Raw genomic sequence first — 17,202 nt, 5'->3', positions numbered from 1 at the left:
AGTCAGAATGTTCCTCATAAAATGTAATCACCTTAAAGTAAAATTCAACTTCTTTGTGAACTAACACTTATCGTCAGTGTAAATAGAATATATGAGTTTTGAATCACAATGCCTCAACAACGCTCTTCTTCTTTCAGCTGCTCCCTTTAGGGTTCCCCACAACAGATCATCTGCATCAATCTCATCCTATCCCCAGCATTCTCCTTTGACATACCAGCCCTCTGCATACGCTCCTGCACTACATCCATGAATCCTCTCTATATTCTTTGTCTTTTCCTCCTGCCTGGTGCCATCCTTTGTTCACTTTAACCACAATCTCACCTCTGCAAATCCCAACTGTCTCAACTTCATCTCTCTACTCTATCTTTGCCATCTCCATCATATCAGCCAGCTCTCTTTCCACTTACCAGCCATGTCCCCTGTATTTAAAGTCCCTAGTCTCACCTCTACACACCTGCCTTCATTTTTCATTTTATGGCAAACAACATTCCTCCTGATTTATCCAGGATTGGGACTGACATTAGCCGTATACTTCCTTGTAGCTCCCCTGCGGCTGGGTTAGTGCCTCAACAAGGTTACAGCCATAAAAATCAAAAGGATCCATTAACGTGAAGCTATAGACAGATTCTGAAATACTTGATGTTTAGAATTGGAAAGAGCAGAGGAATGTGAAAATTACTAATTACAGAACAACATGTGTAGAGTGAGCTCATGTTCTGTAGACCCAGGGTTTCATAGTGCTCTTTTTTATATGGAGTCAATGATAATGCTCCTCTGTCTTAAAAGGAGAACAGCTAAAAAAGCTTGTTTCGGATTGTGAATGAGATGAAAGGCTCCATAATTCCTCTGAGCTTGAACTGGATAAGTGCTCATCAAATGGATGCAAAGCTACAGTAGTGGTGACCAAGAATAAAAATATAGAGTTGAAATGAGCATAATAGGTACCCGTTTAGCTACGAATGACTGAATGCAACAAAAATATTCAACAAATAAACAAATAACCCCCGAGGAAAGCATTCCAAAACACTGCTAATAATGTGGGTCATCAGCTTGTACTGGATCTTATCCGAAAATAAATGGGCTGAAATAATTTAGGCCACTCATTTGGTGGCAGAATTTTCTGGGCTGGTATTTTAGCAGCACAACAGACTCCAAATATCTCCCAGCTTTGCTGTGATTTTGATATCGCCATATCCAAATTGACGTGTGATCGGACCCCTTGCTCTCGCACGCTTCCTAAAATAGCTTGTGTGAAAGCAGGGTCTGTTGTGCGGAGCTGTCACTGACCCTTTCGGCAGGGGAAGATGCGTTCACACTGACTGCCTTCCTTGTGACCGTAGCCTGCACAAAGATAAAGCATGTCACATTCAATCGCCGTAGACACACGGTACCCATGACATCATCCTGTGCACAAGAGGCCGACGAAGCGGTGTGAAGAGTGAGAGCAAAGCAGAGGAACGTGAAGAAGAGCACACAAACCAGGCGCCCTGTGCATGCTTTGAGCACACAGAGCAAAACCAACATCGGCAGTGATGTCAGCTGCTTTCCCATAGAGAGACTATGGGAAAAAACTGGGGTGCAGCCCCCCTTTTTAACATCTTCTAGCATAAATACCATATTAATCCCTCACATTTAATTGGAAAAGGTGGTATTAAATATGTCACTCAAAGAGTTGTTGTACATAACCACTTAGTTTGAATACAAAATAGTCACTAAATTCTGATGCTGGTTGATGTAAAGCTTTAAAACCATAGAAAGGATTCTTGTAGTTTTGTGAAAAGAGGAAGAACGTCTAAGTAGTAGATTACGTCACATTTCCAACTACAGACACATGTTCTGGACTTGAGGAAATAAAAAGATCTAAAGCACAGTGTCTTAGGCCAGTCTGCAAGGCTCCAGATCTGAATCTGAGAAATGGGTTTACAAAGGTTGCCCTCTGTTGGTGATTATGAATCCTGCAGAATAGTTGCACCAAAAAGCTGCATACTGTGCAGCTTGTATAGCCAAGCTGACTGCCTATGCTGACAAAAGTTTTTGAAAACCAATTTCTATCTATTAATTCAGATTTTTTGCTAAAACTGCACCTATTGTGCCGGGGAGTCATGCAGGTATTAAATTTAGAAATAGATGGAATGAAAAAAAAAAACAAAAACCCTGTACACCACCACCCCTCTTTGTCCCACAATAAAACAATGCCAAACATTAAAAAAATTATATGGCTCAACATTGTCCCTAACAAATATCTGGAATATGTGGAAATTATTTTCCATTCCTTAAATTTTTCTACACTTTCACCTGATCTGCTCATTAAAGTATGCACAGTTGTACAGTGTAAAGTATGTCCCCCCTTCCTGATTTCTTAGGTTTTTACATATTTCTCACAATCACATGTTTCAGATCATCAAACAAATTTTAATATCAGGCAAAGATAACCTGGGTAAATAGAAAAAAATACATTTATTAGTGGAAAAAGTTATCTACCTTCCTCCCCATGATGAACTAACTGTGATTAACCACAAAGGAAACAAAAATTAACCACGTTTATCAAAAATAGTAAGGTCAGTTTCTCCTGCCACACCCAGGCCTGATTACTGGCCTGTCGAATCAAGAAATCACTTAAATAGAACCTATCTGAGAAGTGAAGTTCGCTAAAAGATCTCAAAAAGTAACGCATCATGGAATGATCTAAAGAAACTCGAGAACAGATAAGGAACAGTCACTGACATTTATCAGTCTGGAAAGGTTTGGAAAGCGATTTCTCAGGTAATGCGACTCCAGTGACTCACAGTGAGAGCCATTATCCACAAATAGAGAAAAAATGGAACAGAGGTAAACCTTTGCAGGAGTTGCCGGCCTACCAAAATTACTCCAAGAGAGCAACGATGACTCAGCCAGGAGGTCACAAAAACCCCCAAATCAACATTAAAGAACCGCAGGCTTCACACGTCTCAGTTAAGGTCAGAGTTTATGATTCAACAATAAGAAAGAGAGTTGGGAGAGTTCAAGGAGAAAACCACCGCTGACCAAAAAGAACACAAAGGCTTGTCTCACAAAACATCTTGATGATATATTTAGGAATTTAAGGGAAATAGTCTTTGGACTGACAAGATAAACGATGAACATTTGGGAACGTTTGAGTCCCATTATATCTGGCATAAAACTAACACAGTATTTGGTCAAATAGAGCATCACACCAGCAGTCAAACACGGTGGTGGTAGTGTGATGGTCTGAGGCTGCTTTGCTGCTCCAGGACCGGGACGACTTACCGTAATTGATGGAACTTTGAATTCTGCTCTCTACCAGAAAATCCTGAAGGAAAATGTCTGGCTAGCACTTCATGCCCTGAAGCCCAAGCCTGTTTGGATTATGAGTGGGACAATGATACAAAACACACCAACAAGTCCACTTCTAAATTACTTAAAAAATAAGAAAAACAAAAACAGAAGCAAAATAAAGATATTTTAGTGGCTTAGTCAAAGTCTGGATTAAAAACAGGTTTCGAGGGCAATTACTTTTTCACAAATTGGGATTTATTTACTAAAATAAATCATAATCTATCTCATTAATCTGTGTTTAATATTAAGCTTTGCTTGATGATCTGATAGATCTGTGACAAGTAATTCTTGAATTGTATTTTAAGTAACATCACTACCACTTCAGTTTTTGCGCCTCTTTTATCTACATAGCACAGCCGCGTAGATCTTCAGCTGTGCATTGCATAACTTAAACAGAATCCACCCACTGTTATATAATGTCAGTGTCTCACATTATTCTCCTTCCGTGTTACCTCCAATCTGCATGCCAGACTCGTGTGGCTGTGGTAACAAGTTACAATCCACAGATGATCTGCCTCGTGAATCTTACAACCGGTTCTCTGCTGGCTTTTTCCATTTGCACTCCGTCTCACTGCACCAATGTGTTCTTCCGCGCAGCATCGTTCGTAATGTGTTTTTTAAACTTTAGTAAACAAAGAAATAACACGCGACAAAGGAAGAAAAATGTAATCACAAATCTTCTGAAATATTTTTACATCGCTAAGTGCGATATTTATTACAGTTTTACACACGTGTCTCGGTAACGGCGGTGAACGGATCTAGTTTATCTCAAAAACGAGTTCCACCCATTTCGCCATTTTATGATCCACTGCTGCTTTGTTGGGAAGGGGAAGCTAGCAAGAGCCATTAAACAAACAGGACGTAACATGTTAGCTTAAAAACGAGCTCTTAACAGCAAGACAATTGATTGGTTATTAGCCAGCTGATACTAACCACTGCGAGATCTACATTTGTCGCTTTAGGGGAAAAAAAAAACATACGTTAGGACATTAGTTTAGCTAACTCTGCATAGCTATTGGGGCAGCGTGTTTGCTGCTTGTCGCAATTTTTTTCTCTGAGATTGTTATCTGCTAGAGGACACATTGACGACCACCGTGCAAGACTCGAAGACCGAGGAGATGGCGAGCTCAGTGGGAAACGTGGCCGACAGCACAGGTTTGCTGTTTTTATGCAAGTAATTCTACACAGAAGGCAACAAGGCAAGCTTCAAAGACGGTGTCCTTGTGTAGGTTTTTCCCCCTTAGATGCGATCGAGCTAGTATCTAACAAGTAGACCTTAAAAAGAAAATCGGTAAACTATTTTAACCATGTTTTTATTAAATTTGTCTTTTGTCCAACGTGGAAGAACATGTTACTAATAGCAACGCGGGCTCAAATTTCTACCTCGCATCGCGACAATAAAAGCGCTAAAGCTAACGTTAGCGTAATTTAGCGGTTAGCATAGGTTTGCGTCGAAGTAGCCGTAAATTGTCTGCTAGTCACACTTTAACGCAGACGAATCAGCATTCCACGAAGGTGCTTTAGCGGTTTGCTCGCGGTGCAACATTTTTGTTTCATTGATTTCATGTTTAAGGGTCGCTGTAAAAGCCAAGTTAGCACAAAGGGGCTTGAAGATGTCTTTGGAAATTTGTTATCGGGGGGCCTTGCTACTGAAGTTGGCCCCGCATGCCTCACCGCTTAGCACAGATACCCTTTAGGCTAATGGTAGCGTTTATCCCAAAGGTTATCGGCGATACTGATACCAGAATGTTCTGAAACCCGGCATTTAGACGCATTGTGACTGGTGGTTTAAGCAATTTAAGCTCTTTCCACAAGTAATGTTACGTAAGTGTCATGAACGCTTGAGCAAACCGGATCTACTGCATTGTTAGCCCTGCAATAAAAGTTTAACTATATGATGTGGCTTTGTTTTCTCTGCCCCACCTTTGCATAACTATTTCGTTTTGTTGGAGCAGAGCGTTTTGATGTTTTCACTACCACTGTGAAGTGGTAGTTATAATAACATAGTTATATGTAAAACTATTACAAAAGGCCAAAAAATTTTAGAAATTGTATTAGAATAAGTTACAATAAAGTAATCTGAGATATATATATATTTTTTATTTTTATTTTTAAAGTACATATTTGATATGTGAAATTACTAAACATCCAAAATGTTATGGAGGGTTTTTGCCAAAACTTTTCACACCTGTTTCATCCATCTGCCTGCCTGTTTTCCCATCACACATTATTTTCCTCCATTTTTTTTATTTGTTAGACTTTATTGCGACTCCCACCAACACAATAAAATGTAAAATCCCCAAATGTGTATCATGAGCCGCCCCTCCCCCCCACCTTTATGTTGAGTTCAAATTGTGTTAGTCACTCTTCTTAAGTAAAAGCATTTCTTTTTTTTCCTTTTAAAAAAAATAAAATAAAAAAAATCTTATCATTTGTCTGATTTTAATTTTTTCCATCACCTCTAACATGTCGTTTTCCCCCTCCTTGGCTTATGTTGGTGCTCCAGAACCAACAAAACGTATGCTTTCCTTCCAAGGGTTGGCTGAGCTGGCGCACCGGGAGTATCAGTCAGGGGATTTTGAGGCAGCTGAGCGCCACTGCATGCAGCTGTGGAGGCAGGAGCCTGATAATACAGGCGTGCTGTTGCTCCTGTCCTCCATCCACTTCCAGTGCCGAAGACTCGACAGGTGAGGTGTTGGGGGGGTGGAAAAGCACACTGGGCATGTGAGCAGTAGCAGAGAAAAATGGGTCTTCTTGGCTTTGAGTGCACACACTGGGGAGTCCCGCGGAGCAGCTGGGCTGTCTTGTGCAGATCTGGTTTTGTGCATTTTTGGTGGTGGGAGTGTAACCTTTCTTTTCAGGTGCTTGGGTCTTTCAAGTAACATGATCTAAATGCTTTTTCACTCATTTCAAATCCTTAAATGTGGACAATGCCATTAGCATTACACAGTCTTGTAATGCTGTTGAATTTGGTATTTAACCATAATACAAATGCTAAACTTAACTTATATGCTTTTGTTGTTGACCCCAAAAACTGTTGGTTAGTAAAAATGTTCAATGACAGCTCACAGGATCAAATTGAACATAGGTGATCTTCTTCGCAGTATTTTCATCATAACGTATGTTGGGCCGTACTGCCTGCATGAGAATTAGTTTGCATAGTGGACATTTGAATAAACAGTTTTGCTCAGGTGCTGTGGCTCATGTTAATGTGTCTTGATATTTGGGATTTTCATCATATCTGACAATGCATCTTAAACTAATTTTCTGTTCTTTAACATCTTGGACCTTGCTGTTGTTTCTACACAGCAGTTTGAACCAACTGTGTCAGCTCTGGAGTGTAACCGTTTGTGCATAATCTTTCCTTGCAGGTCTGCTCACTTCAGTACCTTGGCCATCAAGCAGAACCCAATGTTGGCTGAGGCCTACTCCAACCTGGGAAATGTGTACAAGGAGCGTGGGCAGCTGCAGGAGGCAATAGAGCATTATCGCCATGCTCTGAGACTCAAGCCAGATTTTATCGATGGGTACATCAACTTGGCTGCAGCTCTGGTGGCCGCAGGAGATATGGAGGGAGCCGTGCAGGCTTATGTCTCTGCATTACAATACAACCCAGTGAGTGAATTTATTTTTTCTAAATTATATGTGCCAATGCCCTATACATTTATTTAGTTAGAATGGCCACAAATTGGCTGTTTATTGAAATGGTTATTTTTTTTTTTTTTATCTCCACAGGATCTATATTGTGTGCGCAGTGACTTGGGGAATTTGCTTAAAGCCCTCGGGCGTTTGGAAGAGGCCAAGGTATGTTACAGCGCGTTGGCGTATATTTAGATGTGGTGTTTGTATTTTTGTTGTAGATCTTTTTTTTTTCTTTTTCTTTTTTCCTCCTTGTCCATCAATTTTGTTTTTAGTGTCACTCACTAAGACCATAGATGTTTTTCTTTTCTCCTCTTTGACATTTTTAAAGCAGTCTTACTATTCAACCCACTTATGTGAAGGACAGAAAATGGAAGCATCTCCTCACTTTTCAGAGTTGCAGTGAGCTTCTTATCCCCTTATTTTAAACCTTTTTGAAGTACTGGACTGGAATAGGTCAACACCCATATGAGGAAATCAGGTTTTCTGAATTTCTTTAAAAAAAAAAAAACCCAATACACAGTTTGTTTTTTGTTTTTTTAGACAGCTTACATTTATTTTGTTTTTTTTAGTGTACATTACATTCGTCTCTACCCTATATCACTTTTAGTCCCAATGTCCTTTGCTTTACACAGACCTCTTATCGGAGATCAGTCCCTTTCCCTTTCAGGAAGAAAGGCTGGAGTTTCAAAATTCACACATCTGAACTAACCTCGGCCCATGCATTTCCATAAAGTTGACTTTGGAGGAAAAACGCTGGCTCGGTCTTTGAAGAAATTATGAACTGATGAGAAGTTAGTTTATCTTTGCAGTGCAAAAGATAAGATGGTTTCTAACCTAAGTACTATACTCCTGTATTATTATTTTTTTTTTTTCTTTCAAGTGCCCTTATGACAGGTTCTTCTCAGTTTGCTGTCAGTTTGGGGGTACTACACTTCAATTTGTCACTTTTAAATGTGTCTCTATATTCTTGGGGGGTTACCTGAATTGGGTTAAATTTGTGATATGGAGTTGTCCCGCTGGTTACAGGCCATCTTATTTCGTGCTAGAGGGGGGTAAAGGAGTGGGGAGGAGCATCAGGGAGTCACAAGCTCCCCAGCTCTGTCGCTCCGCCCCCCGCGCGCTTGCTAAGGATTGGTGGAGTGGGCGCGCTCAAAGCTGTCTTCCTGACCCTTCAGTTTGATTTAATCAGTGCTTGAGCACATTCCCAACAGTGCTTTTCCGCACATATACATCAATTTTTGGATCCACTTAATGGATTTTATCCAGCTGGTTATCTCCTCAGATATCCACTGCTTTTGAATTGTTAACTGAACATATGGATTTAAGAGCACTCATTCTTACATGCCTTAAAGTGGCACAAATGGTGTCAGGCAGACAGCTTACCATCTGTACTCCACCGCCTGCGTCAGATGCTGGGTTAGAAAGACAGAAGCACGCGCAACAGCGATGACCTCTTTATTTCAGAGCTGTGGAGGCTTCTAGATACAAATAATTAAACCACAGACTTTTCTCCATTGGCCAGGACTCAAGAAAGCAGGCCAGGATAAAGAAATCAAAGTTCTATAAATATTTCATGAAAATGCAAAAAAAAAGAAAAGAAAAGCCATGATTAATACTTCTTCCCTTTTTCTTCAAATATGTAATATTATTCCCAAAGAAATGGGATCAGTTCATTTGGGCAAGATCAAGCCAGTAATTGCCCTCCTGTTCTGTGATTGTAAAAACTGAATTGAGAATTAACTGGAAGCCTGACTTTCCCTGGTACTGCACAGATCAAAGCCTTTCTTCCCTCCCAGTTACCCCTAAAGCATTCCTTTTGTTTTCTTTGAAAAGAAACATTCATTTGCATGAATGAAAACTAAGGCTAGTATTATAGTTTTTGTTTGTTATTTGGACGAAAGTGCTTTTTTTATTTCCATATTTAAAAAAAGAATGTATTGTTTGAGAACTTTTACTAACGATCTTGTTTTCTGATTTTGTCTCTTTTGGTTTTTCCACAACTGATATTGTTATTTAGAAGGTTTCAGGTGGGTGACACTATTCCTGCGTAGGTGCCTGGCGGAAAGGAACACTAGGGCAGCCTCAGTCCTCTCCTCTTCTTCCAGCCAGCTGCGACCACCACTCTGACAAAGTCCAAAAATATGGTAACGGGTTTGTAACTGCCAACAAAAGAAAAACCACCTTACTTCATGCTTGAGCTCCTCTGTCTTGTGGCTTCCTTTTGAAGAGCAAAAGAAAAAAGTAAAAATTAAAAAAAAAAAATAGTAATAATAATAGTAAGAAGAACATTACAGTAAGCATTTCTTAAAATATGCTATACTAATTACCCAATTTTATATTATGTAAAAAACAAACTTGGTTTTGGAAGCATTAATCATGAAAAACAAGTAAGAACCCTCTAACTCTTACATTTTGGTTATTTTTTTCCTGTTTTGTTTTGATTTCCCTTCTTTATTTGGAGTTGCAGCGTTCTGATGATCATGCAGATAGTGCGCTGTGAGTCTGCAGTAACGCAGGGGCTGCGCAGCGATATCTTCCAAGCAACCAAAAAGGCGGAAAGCGCAAGCGTGCGGCTCCCCCATACCCTTCATTCCCTTTGGCCTGTTAGTTGTGGACCTCCCCCCGTTTGCAACCAGCCTGGTTGCCAAGTGCCCCTAAATTTCAAGTGTAATTGGCTTATGACAAAACCAAAGACAACGTTTTGTGACAAATGGCAGTGTAATTGTCTTAGCATTTAACCACTGCCTTATCTCTGTATTCAGAGCTATTTTGTGGGTGCCGAGTGTGTGCCAGTCTGGTGTTGCAACTGTTGAGTCAGGGGTTGTTGGTCTGCAGCTGTTTCACGTGGCCATTCAGCAAGCGTAGCGGCGAAATAAGAACCTTTGCCAGGAGCAAGGTCATGCAAAGAGCATAATATGGTGCACAGGCGTGGTGCCAGTGGTGACCCACGCAGCGCGCTTGCGTTTCTTGCGCATGCATTACAGGGACTTTCACCTGCACATACTGCCCAGCATCCCAGGTTGTGAGATGCCTTGCTAACATCAAATAGAGATTTCATGAGTTCGTTTGTTGTTACTTTGAATTTTAACTGATTGTTGTTATTAGGGTGGGCAGGCAGCAGATTTTACTGGGTCTAGCAACCACTACATTTGGTAAGGATGTGGTCATAACTGGAGGATGAGGGCCTACGTGTGGGTGTCGGTCGGATCCGCGCAGCGTAGGAAAAAGCATTGCAGCTTTGCGCGGCAGACTTGTGCGCAGGCGAGCCCATGCTGTAGACTCACTTTTTGCCATCATGGAGAATGGTCACTAATTTTGCTTTCTCTTGCTTTTTGTTTTCTCTTGCTTTTATTCTCAATCTTTTTTTTTTTTTTTTTATCAAACCCCTTCCCCCCCCCCCCCCTTCTATGCACTATACCTCTCCCATTCTACCTCTTCTCCTTTCCTGTGGTTATTTTAAACCCATTGAAGGCTTGTTACCTGAAAGCCATTGAGACTCAGCCCAACTTTGCTGTGGCTTGGAGCAACTTGGGCTGTGTGTTCAATGCCCAGGGAGAGATATGGCTGGCCATACACCATTTTGAAAAGGTCAGTTGCATAGTTTTTTTTTTTTTTTTTTTTTTTTTTTTTTTTTTGGTAACATTTATCAAACTAAAATATGAGACACCTTAACAGTATAAAATATAAAGTCTTTTTCCTTGGTTTTTAGGCAGTGACACTGGATCCAAATTTCCTTGATGCATACATCAATTTAGGCAATGTTTTGAAGGAGGCCCGCATCTTTGACAGGTGAGTCTAAATCATGACAGATTTTTCTGTCAATGCACCACCCTACCACATTCCTCAATACCTCGTTTAATTAAGTCAATGTTCATTTCAGCACATCCTTGTCTTTGCTGTTCATAGAACTGGTTTTTGCTTCTTCTTCTTCTTCTTCTTCTTTTTTTTTTTCTTTTTTTTTTTTTAAATTCCATTGACTGGGCAGGGCAGATTTGCTGTGCTTACTGCAGTCACGGCAGTAATGCATCTGCTTGTGGGGTTTTTTTTTTGTTTGTTTTTTAGGTTGTAGCACATATTTCATTTTAAATGTTTGCAGAATATTCATAACTTTTATCTACATCTTCCAGAGCTGTGGCTGGATACCTGAGAGCCCTGAGTCTGAGCCCCAATCATGCTGTTGTCCATGGAAATCTGGCCTGTGTCTACTATGAGCAGGGCCTCATTGACCTGGCTATTGACACCTACCGCCGTGCTATTGAATTGCAGCCCCACTTTCCTGATGCCTACTGCAATTTGGCAAACGCTCTAAAGGAGAAAGGAAATGTAATGTGTTTTTTGTCTCGAATATTGAGTACCTCTGTCATTAAACACTTACTGAGTTTTTAAAATGCTATTTTCCCTAACAGGTGTCTGAAGCCGAAGAGTGCTACAACACAGCTTTGCGTTTGTGTCCAACTCATGCCGACTCCCTTAACAACTTGGCCAATATCAAGCGTGAGCAGGGCTACATCGAGGAGGCAGTTCAGCTCTACAGAAAAGCCTTAGAGGTGGGTTTAACATTGTCAAGATAAACAGATTTGAAATATTCACTTTTACAGTAAAAATGATCATTTGGTGATACTTATTCAAACTTTATTCATCAGGTGTTCCCAGAGTTTGCAGCAGCTCACTCTAACTTGGCCAGTGTGTTGCAGCAGCAGGGAAAACTGCAGGAAGCCCTCATGCACTACAAAGAGGCAATCAGGTTTGTAAATGAATGCTGGAGACAACTGTGAACTTTGAGTTTATGCTTGAAATGAGCTTTCTTTTTCTTTGTTGGGCTCATGTTTAATCACTCCAGTAACTTTTCTAAGTGAGAATAGCAGTCTTTGTTCAGACATGTTACTGATCTACTAACTTTAAATGGTTTTTAAATGGTTGATTTGTAGCATTCCTAAAAGTCCTGTTAGCAACATGTAGCGAAAAAGCTGCTATCTTAATAACTGCTGCTAAATAACTCAAAGTTTGTACATGGAAATAGAGCAGTAAGTATATTGTGAAGCCACCTGACTGTTGCCAGATATGGGTGAAAAACTAAATCCATTAATTTCTCTCCTGTGAAACTCCTATGATTATTTGCTTTTGTGTAAAAAGACCTGACAGCTGAGTAATTTTGTTATGTGGTCTGTTTGAATTTTAGAATCAGCCCCACATTTGCTGATGCCTACTCAAACATGGGGAACACACTAAAAGAAATGCAAGATGTTCAGGGAGCTCTGCAGTGTTACACCCGTGCCATCCAGATCAACCCCGCCTTTGCTGATGCTCACAGCAATTTAGCCTCAATCCATAAGGTAGGAATATTTCTTAATTTTACTCTTCATATTCTCTCTCTCGATAGATAGCGCTTCACTATTAGATTATCCACCTCCAGGTTGCTTGTGATGCTGCTTTTCACATTAAATTTAAAGATATATTTCCACACACACCTAATTAAAAATTGAGCAATGGATACTTGAGTTGGCACCCATTTGTTAGTTGAGTATGCTTTTTGGAGTTTTAATTTTTGTGTTTGTGTATTTTATTTTTAGGATTCTGGAAACATCCCAGAGGCTATTGCATCTTATCGCACAGCCTTGAAACTAAAGCCTGACTTCCCTGATGCTTACTGCAACTTGGCACACTGCCTACAGGTGTTCATCTGCTGTTATACTGCATTTGCTTTCTATTTTTTATTTATTTATTTTTTACTTCTGCTGTTATCAGAACAAATTTTCTGACTGCTTTTTGGGTTGTTTTTTGTTTGTTTTTTTTGCCCACCACTTTTTCAGATTGTGTGTGACTGGACAGATTATGATGAGCGGATGAAAAAGCTTGTGAGCATTGTGGCAGACCAACTGGAGAAGAACCGCTTGCCCTCAGTGCACCCACACCACAGCATGCTGTATCCGCTCTCTCACAGCTTCCGCAAGGCCATTGCTGAGCGCCACGGAAACCTTTGCCTGGACAAGGTAGACAAAATGATCAAAGCAAGTAAACCTTTAATATATATTTTGGGAGGGTGGAAGGTGGCTGGTGATGGAAGTGCCTGCAGGGTATGGGGAAGGTAAGGGGGGTGGGCAAGGTACTGGGTATATTTAAAAAAAAAAAAAAAAAAAAAAAAAAAGTAGAGAAGCTGGTGGTGAGTGGGTCGCTTGGAGTGATGAAGGTATTGGGGGTAAGAAATGATTTTCGGGCAAACAAATTTGTATGTTGTCAGTCAAACGTCTGCCATGTAGACTTTACTGTCCTACTGTACATGTATTCTTATAACATTGCTTACTCCACAGATTAATGCATTGCACAAACCAGCTTACGAGCATCCTAAGGATCTGAAAGCTAGCGGTGGACGTCTGCGCATTGGATATGTAAGCTCTGACTTTGGCAACCATCCAACCTCCCACCTGATGCAGTCCATTCCTGGAATGCACAATCCTGAAAAATTTGAGGTAATTTCAACTCAAAATTGGTTTTTATGGTTTAAAAAAAGGTGCTTATTACACTCTGCAATGTATTGACACAGGGTTGACCAAAGTCTTCATTTTGTTTTCCTTACCCTAAAGGTGTTTTGCTACGCACTCAGCCCTGATGATAGTACCAATTTCCGTGTGAAAGTGGTCGCTGAAGCTCATCATTTCACGGACCTCTCACAGGTAACTCGTAACATGTTGTTTCCTCAACAGTATCTTTCTATTTATAACACATCAACCTTGAGCATTTCTATTTTTAACTTGGAAGGCATTTCAACCATTGTGCTGTCAGATGCAATGTCAGGAACTCTAGCCATTTACAAACTGTAACTTTTGTCTCCAGATACCTTGCAATGGCAAGGCAGCTGATCGTATTCACCAGGATGGAATCCACATTCTAGTGAATATGAATGGATACACCAAGGGAGCGAGAAATGAGCTCTTCGCCCTCCGCCCTGCCCCTGTTCAGGTAAGCCTTACATGTAAATTGTTAGCCTGTCCAGGGGATAGCCATATTTATAAGCATGTGCAATATACTGACAGTGAAAACGCACAGCTAACAATTTATACCTATTCAATAGGCTATGTGGCTAGGTTACCCTGGAACCAGCGGAGCTCCCTTCATGGACTACATCATCACAGACAAGGAGACATCACCTACAGAAGTGGCTGAGCAGTACTCGGAGAAACTTGCCTACATGCCCAATACCTTCTTCATTGGAGACCATGCCAACATGTTCCCTCACCTCAAGGTTTGTCCAGCCTTACAATGCTGCAGATTGATTCTGTGAGCTCTTGTTTTCCTAAAATTTTACTTTCACTGTTGTTGTAACTTTATTTATTTTTGACCAACAGAAAAAGGCAGTTATTGATTTCAAGTCTAACGGGCACATCTTTGACAACCGCATCGTTCTTAATGGTATTGATCTGAAGGCCTTCTTGGACAGTCTGCCCGATGTCAAAGTGATAAAGGTGAGTAAGGAAAAATATCCAGAACCTTTATTAAAACAGATGTTTAGTCTGAAACAATAATTCTGATTTTTTTTTTTTTTTTTTTTTTTTTTTTTTTTTAATATCGACCAGATGAAGTGTGACAACAACCAGGAATCTACTGGTGACACGAATGGAGCTCTGTCCATGCCTGTAATTCCCATGAACACAGCAGCTGAAGCAATCATCAACATGATCAATCAAGGCCAAATCCAGGTCACAATCAATGGCTTCACTGTCAGCAATGGCCTAGCCACCACACAGGTAAGAGTCACTTTTAGATGTACACACTTGGCCACTTTTGCTTCATGTAAACACACTGTCTGGACACCCTAGTCACTTTCCCATATATTGTCACATGCTGCTTCTTTTTACAGAAGTATTTTAGTCAATGTTCCCTCATTTAGGAGGGACTTTAAAACAAAACACTTTAAAACAAATGTAAGCGTTAAGGCCACTCCACGAACAGCAATATTTTCATTCCTCATGTTTAGATCAGTAACAAAGCTGCGACTGGGGAGGAGGTGCCACGCACGATTGTTGTGACTACCCGTTCTCAGTATGGTCTCCCAGAGGACTCTATTGTCTACTGCAACTTCAACCAGCTCTACAAGATTGATCCACCTACTCTCCAGATGTGGGTCAATGTAAGTTTGGACTGTCCTTATTACAAAATGGAGTTTTAACTAAGAAATTCTGTTTTTAAGGGCGTTTTTTTTTTTAAAAAAAAATAATAAAAATCTCTTAACATTTGTCTTGCTGCAGATCCTAAAGCGCGTGCCCAACAGCGTATTGTGGCTTCTTCGCTTCCCTGCAGTTGGCGAGCCCAACATCCAGCAATATGCTCAGAACATGGGTCTGCCAGGCTCTCGGATCATTTTCTCTCCTGTGGCCCCCAAGGAGGAGCATGTGAGAAGGGGCCAGCTTGCTGATGTGTGCCTAGACACTCCTCTGTGCAACGGTCATACCACAGGCATGGATGTTCTCTGGGCTGGAACACCCATGGTCACCATGCCTGGTGAGCAGAGTTTTTAGGGATAGGCTTGGCTACCAATTGTTGCCATAACACAAGTTGAAGAATTAACAGATTTAAAAAAATATATATAAAGACATGAGCATGAGAAGAATGCTAATTGAAACCTGTTTTCTTTTAAAATATTGATACCACTGTAGGTGAGACTCTTGCATCCCGTGTGGCTGCCTCACAACTCAACTGTCTGGGCTGCCCTGATCTAATAGCTCAAAGCCGCCAGGACTATGAGGACATAGCAGTCAAACTGGGCTCCGACATGGAATAGTAAGTAGATGTATATCCTAAAAAATTTTTTTTATTTTTTTGTAAACATCCTTTGTCACCTGCCAACTCTGATTACTCGCTCTTCTCCTATAGCCTGAAGATGGTCCGAGCGCGTGTTTGGAAGCAGAGAATCTGCAGCCCTCTTTTCAACACCAAGCAGTACACAATTGACCTGGAGAGGCTCTATCTGCAGATGTGGGAGCACCACAGTAATGGCAACAAGCCAGATCACTTGGTCAAACACCAGGCAGTAGAGGCTAGTGAAAATGCTTGAACTGGAAGCATGCAGAATTCTTTTCCCCTTTCCCCAGCCATTTTAAACCCCCATCAGCACCATAGTTTGAATGGTCCGTTTCCACTCCAGCCCCTTCTTGTCGAACTTTTGTCTGTATCGCCCTCCTTTGCTATTAATGGGACTCTTGTTTTCAAGGAGCCTACACATTTGTCACCCATTTACACTGATCGTTGCCTCTCACATCTGCATCTACTGAGCCAGATTGATCCTGAGACATTCAGGCAACTCTTCTGAGACTCTTGTCCTAAAACACAGTATAGGTATTTGGTGAGCATGAAAGGATTGTGAATGCCTGGCTTCCCTTCTTTTCTTTTTTTTTTTTGGTACTTGGATCGATGGATTTACTTTCTTCTGTCATTGTGCATATGGGACTAAGTGCAGCTTGTGGAGAGAATTTCCAGCTGTCATTACTTGTTGATCTATTTATAAATGGATTAAGAGTGTTGTGTTTTAAAAATGACATTGTTGCACCATGGAAATTGTACCTGACATGTTTCATCAGCTTTAACATGCAATTATAAAATATAAATTGCAACTCTTTAGTTTGTTTTTAAGCTTCTCTCACATACCTGCAGAAGTAGGTGTTCTAAGTTTCTGAAAACATGACAAAATGAAAACTTCCAAATGCCAACTTCATTAAGCAAGGACTGTTTATTACAAGGACTATTTATTATCAGGACTATTATCAGTTCTCAACTTGTTCATAAGACTGGACAAATCTAGATAAAGCAACTCCTGTTAAGTCAGCGGGGAAGACCTAAATGTAATTTTAGATTACATACCTTATACATTCTATTTTTTTTTTCTTTCTTTTTTTTTTAAATCTCACACAAACCTGAAGCAGGCTGGTAAGTATTTCTAAGCAAATTCTTTTTTTTAATTGTCTGTTTACCTGTATGCTGTCAATGATGCCATGAGGCACTATATATATAATAAATATTGAGATGGCAGTCACTTTGTATGGTGTTTAGTACTCTATGGTAAAGCTGGTGAAAAACTGAAACCCTACCACTTTGTTTCTTAAATCCTCATCAGTGTGCGGTCAGCAGCTCACAGCACCTTGTTAAACATGGCAGATTTATGTACTTGTATTCAGCTGTGCCTTTCTGGGTCCATTGGAGTAGGCTGACAAAATGAAAACTAATTTCCTGTGC

The 17,202-nt window shown here is 40.5% G+C and overlaps 1 protein-coding gene across 5 annotated transcripts; it reads left to right on the top strand.

The window, feature by feature from the left end:
- Positions 1-4,142: 4,142 nt before the first annotated feature.
- ogt.1 (O-linked N-acetylglucosamine (GlcNAc) transferase, tandem duplicate 1) lies at positions 4,143-17,002 on the top strand. 5 transcript variants are annotated; one of them, XM_063491560.1, is made up of 22 exons: positions 4,143-4,491; positions 5,873-6,023; positions 6,708-6,951; positions 7,072-7,140; positions 10,450-10,566; positions 10,688-10,767; positions 11,106-11,301; positions 11,385-11,525; positions 11,622-11,722; positions 12,158-12,311; positions 12,549-12,650; positions 12,789-12,968; positions 13,287-13,445; positions 13,560-13,649; positions 13,810-13,935; positions 14,048-14,218; positions 14,322-14,438; positions 14,550-14,720; positions 14,951-15,103; positions 15,222-15,474; positions 15,630-15,753; positions 15,847-17,002. In XM_063491560.1, the coding sequence occupies exons 1-22, from the start codon at positions 4,455-4,457 to the stop codon at positions 16,025-16,027; spliced, it is 3,117 nt and encodes a 1,038-aa protein (XP_063347630.1). In that variant the 5' UTR covers positions 4,143-4,454; the 3' UTR covers positions 16,028-17,002. The 5 variants fall into 5 exon arrangements, with proteins under 5 accessions (XP_063347630.1, XP_063347612.1, XP_063347638.1 ...); XM_063491542.1 differs by having other exon boundaries at positions 5,843-6,023; XM_063491568.1 differs by having other exon boundaries at positions 4,490-4,535.
- The last annotated feature ends 200 nt before the right edge of the window (positions 17,003-17,202 follow it).

This window comes from Pelmatolapia mariae, linkage group LG2 (genome assembly GCF_036321145.2).
Source record: "Pelmatolapia mariae isolate MD_Pm_ZW linkage group LG2, Pm_UMD_F_2, whole genome shotgun sequence".
Lineage (NCBI taxonomy): Eukaryota > Metazoa > Chordata > Actinopteri > Cichliformes > Cichlidae > Pelmatolapia > Pelmatolapia mariae.
The sequence above is the reverse complement of the archived record's forward strand: the minus strand, read 5'-3'. Positions and strand labels throughout refer to the sequence as shown.

Coding starts and splice junctions, on each gene's coding strand:
- ogt.1 (XM_063491542.1), top strand. CDS start 4,455: ATGGCGAGCTCAGTGGGAAACGTGGCCGACAGCACAG. Junction 4,492..5,842: donor AAACGTGGCCGACAGCACAG/GTTTGCTGTTTT, acceptor TTGGTGCTCCAG/AACCAACAAAACGTATGCTT. Junction 11,526..11,621: donor TCTACAGAAAAGCCTTAGAG/GTGGGTTTAACA, acceptor TTTATTCATCAG/GTGTTCCCAGAGTTTGCAGC.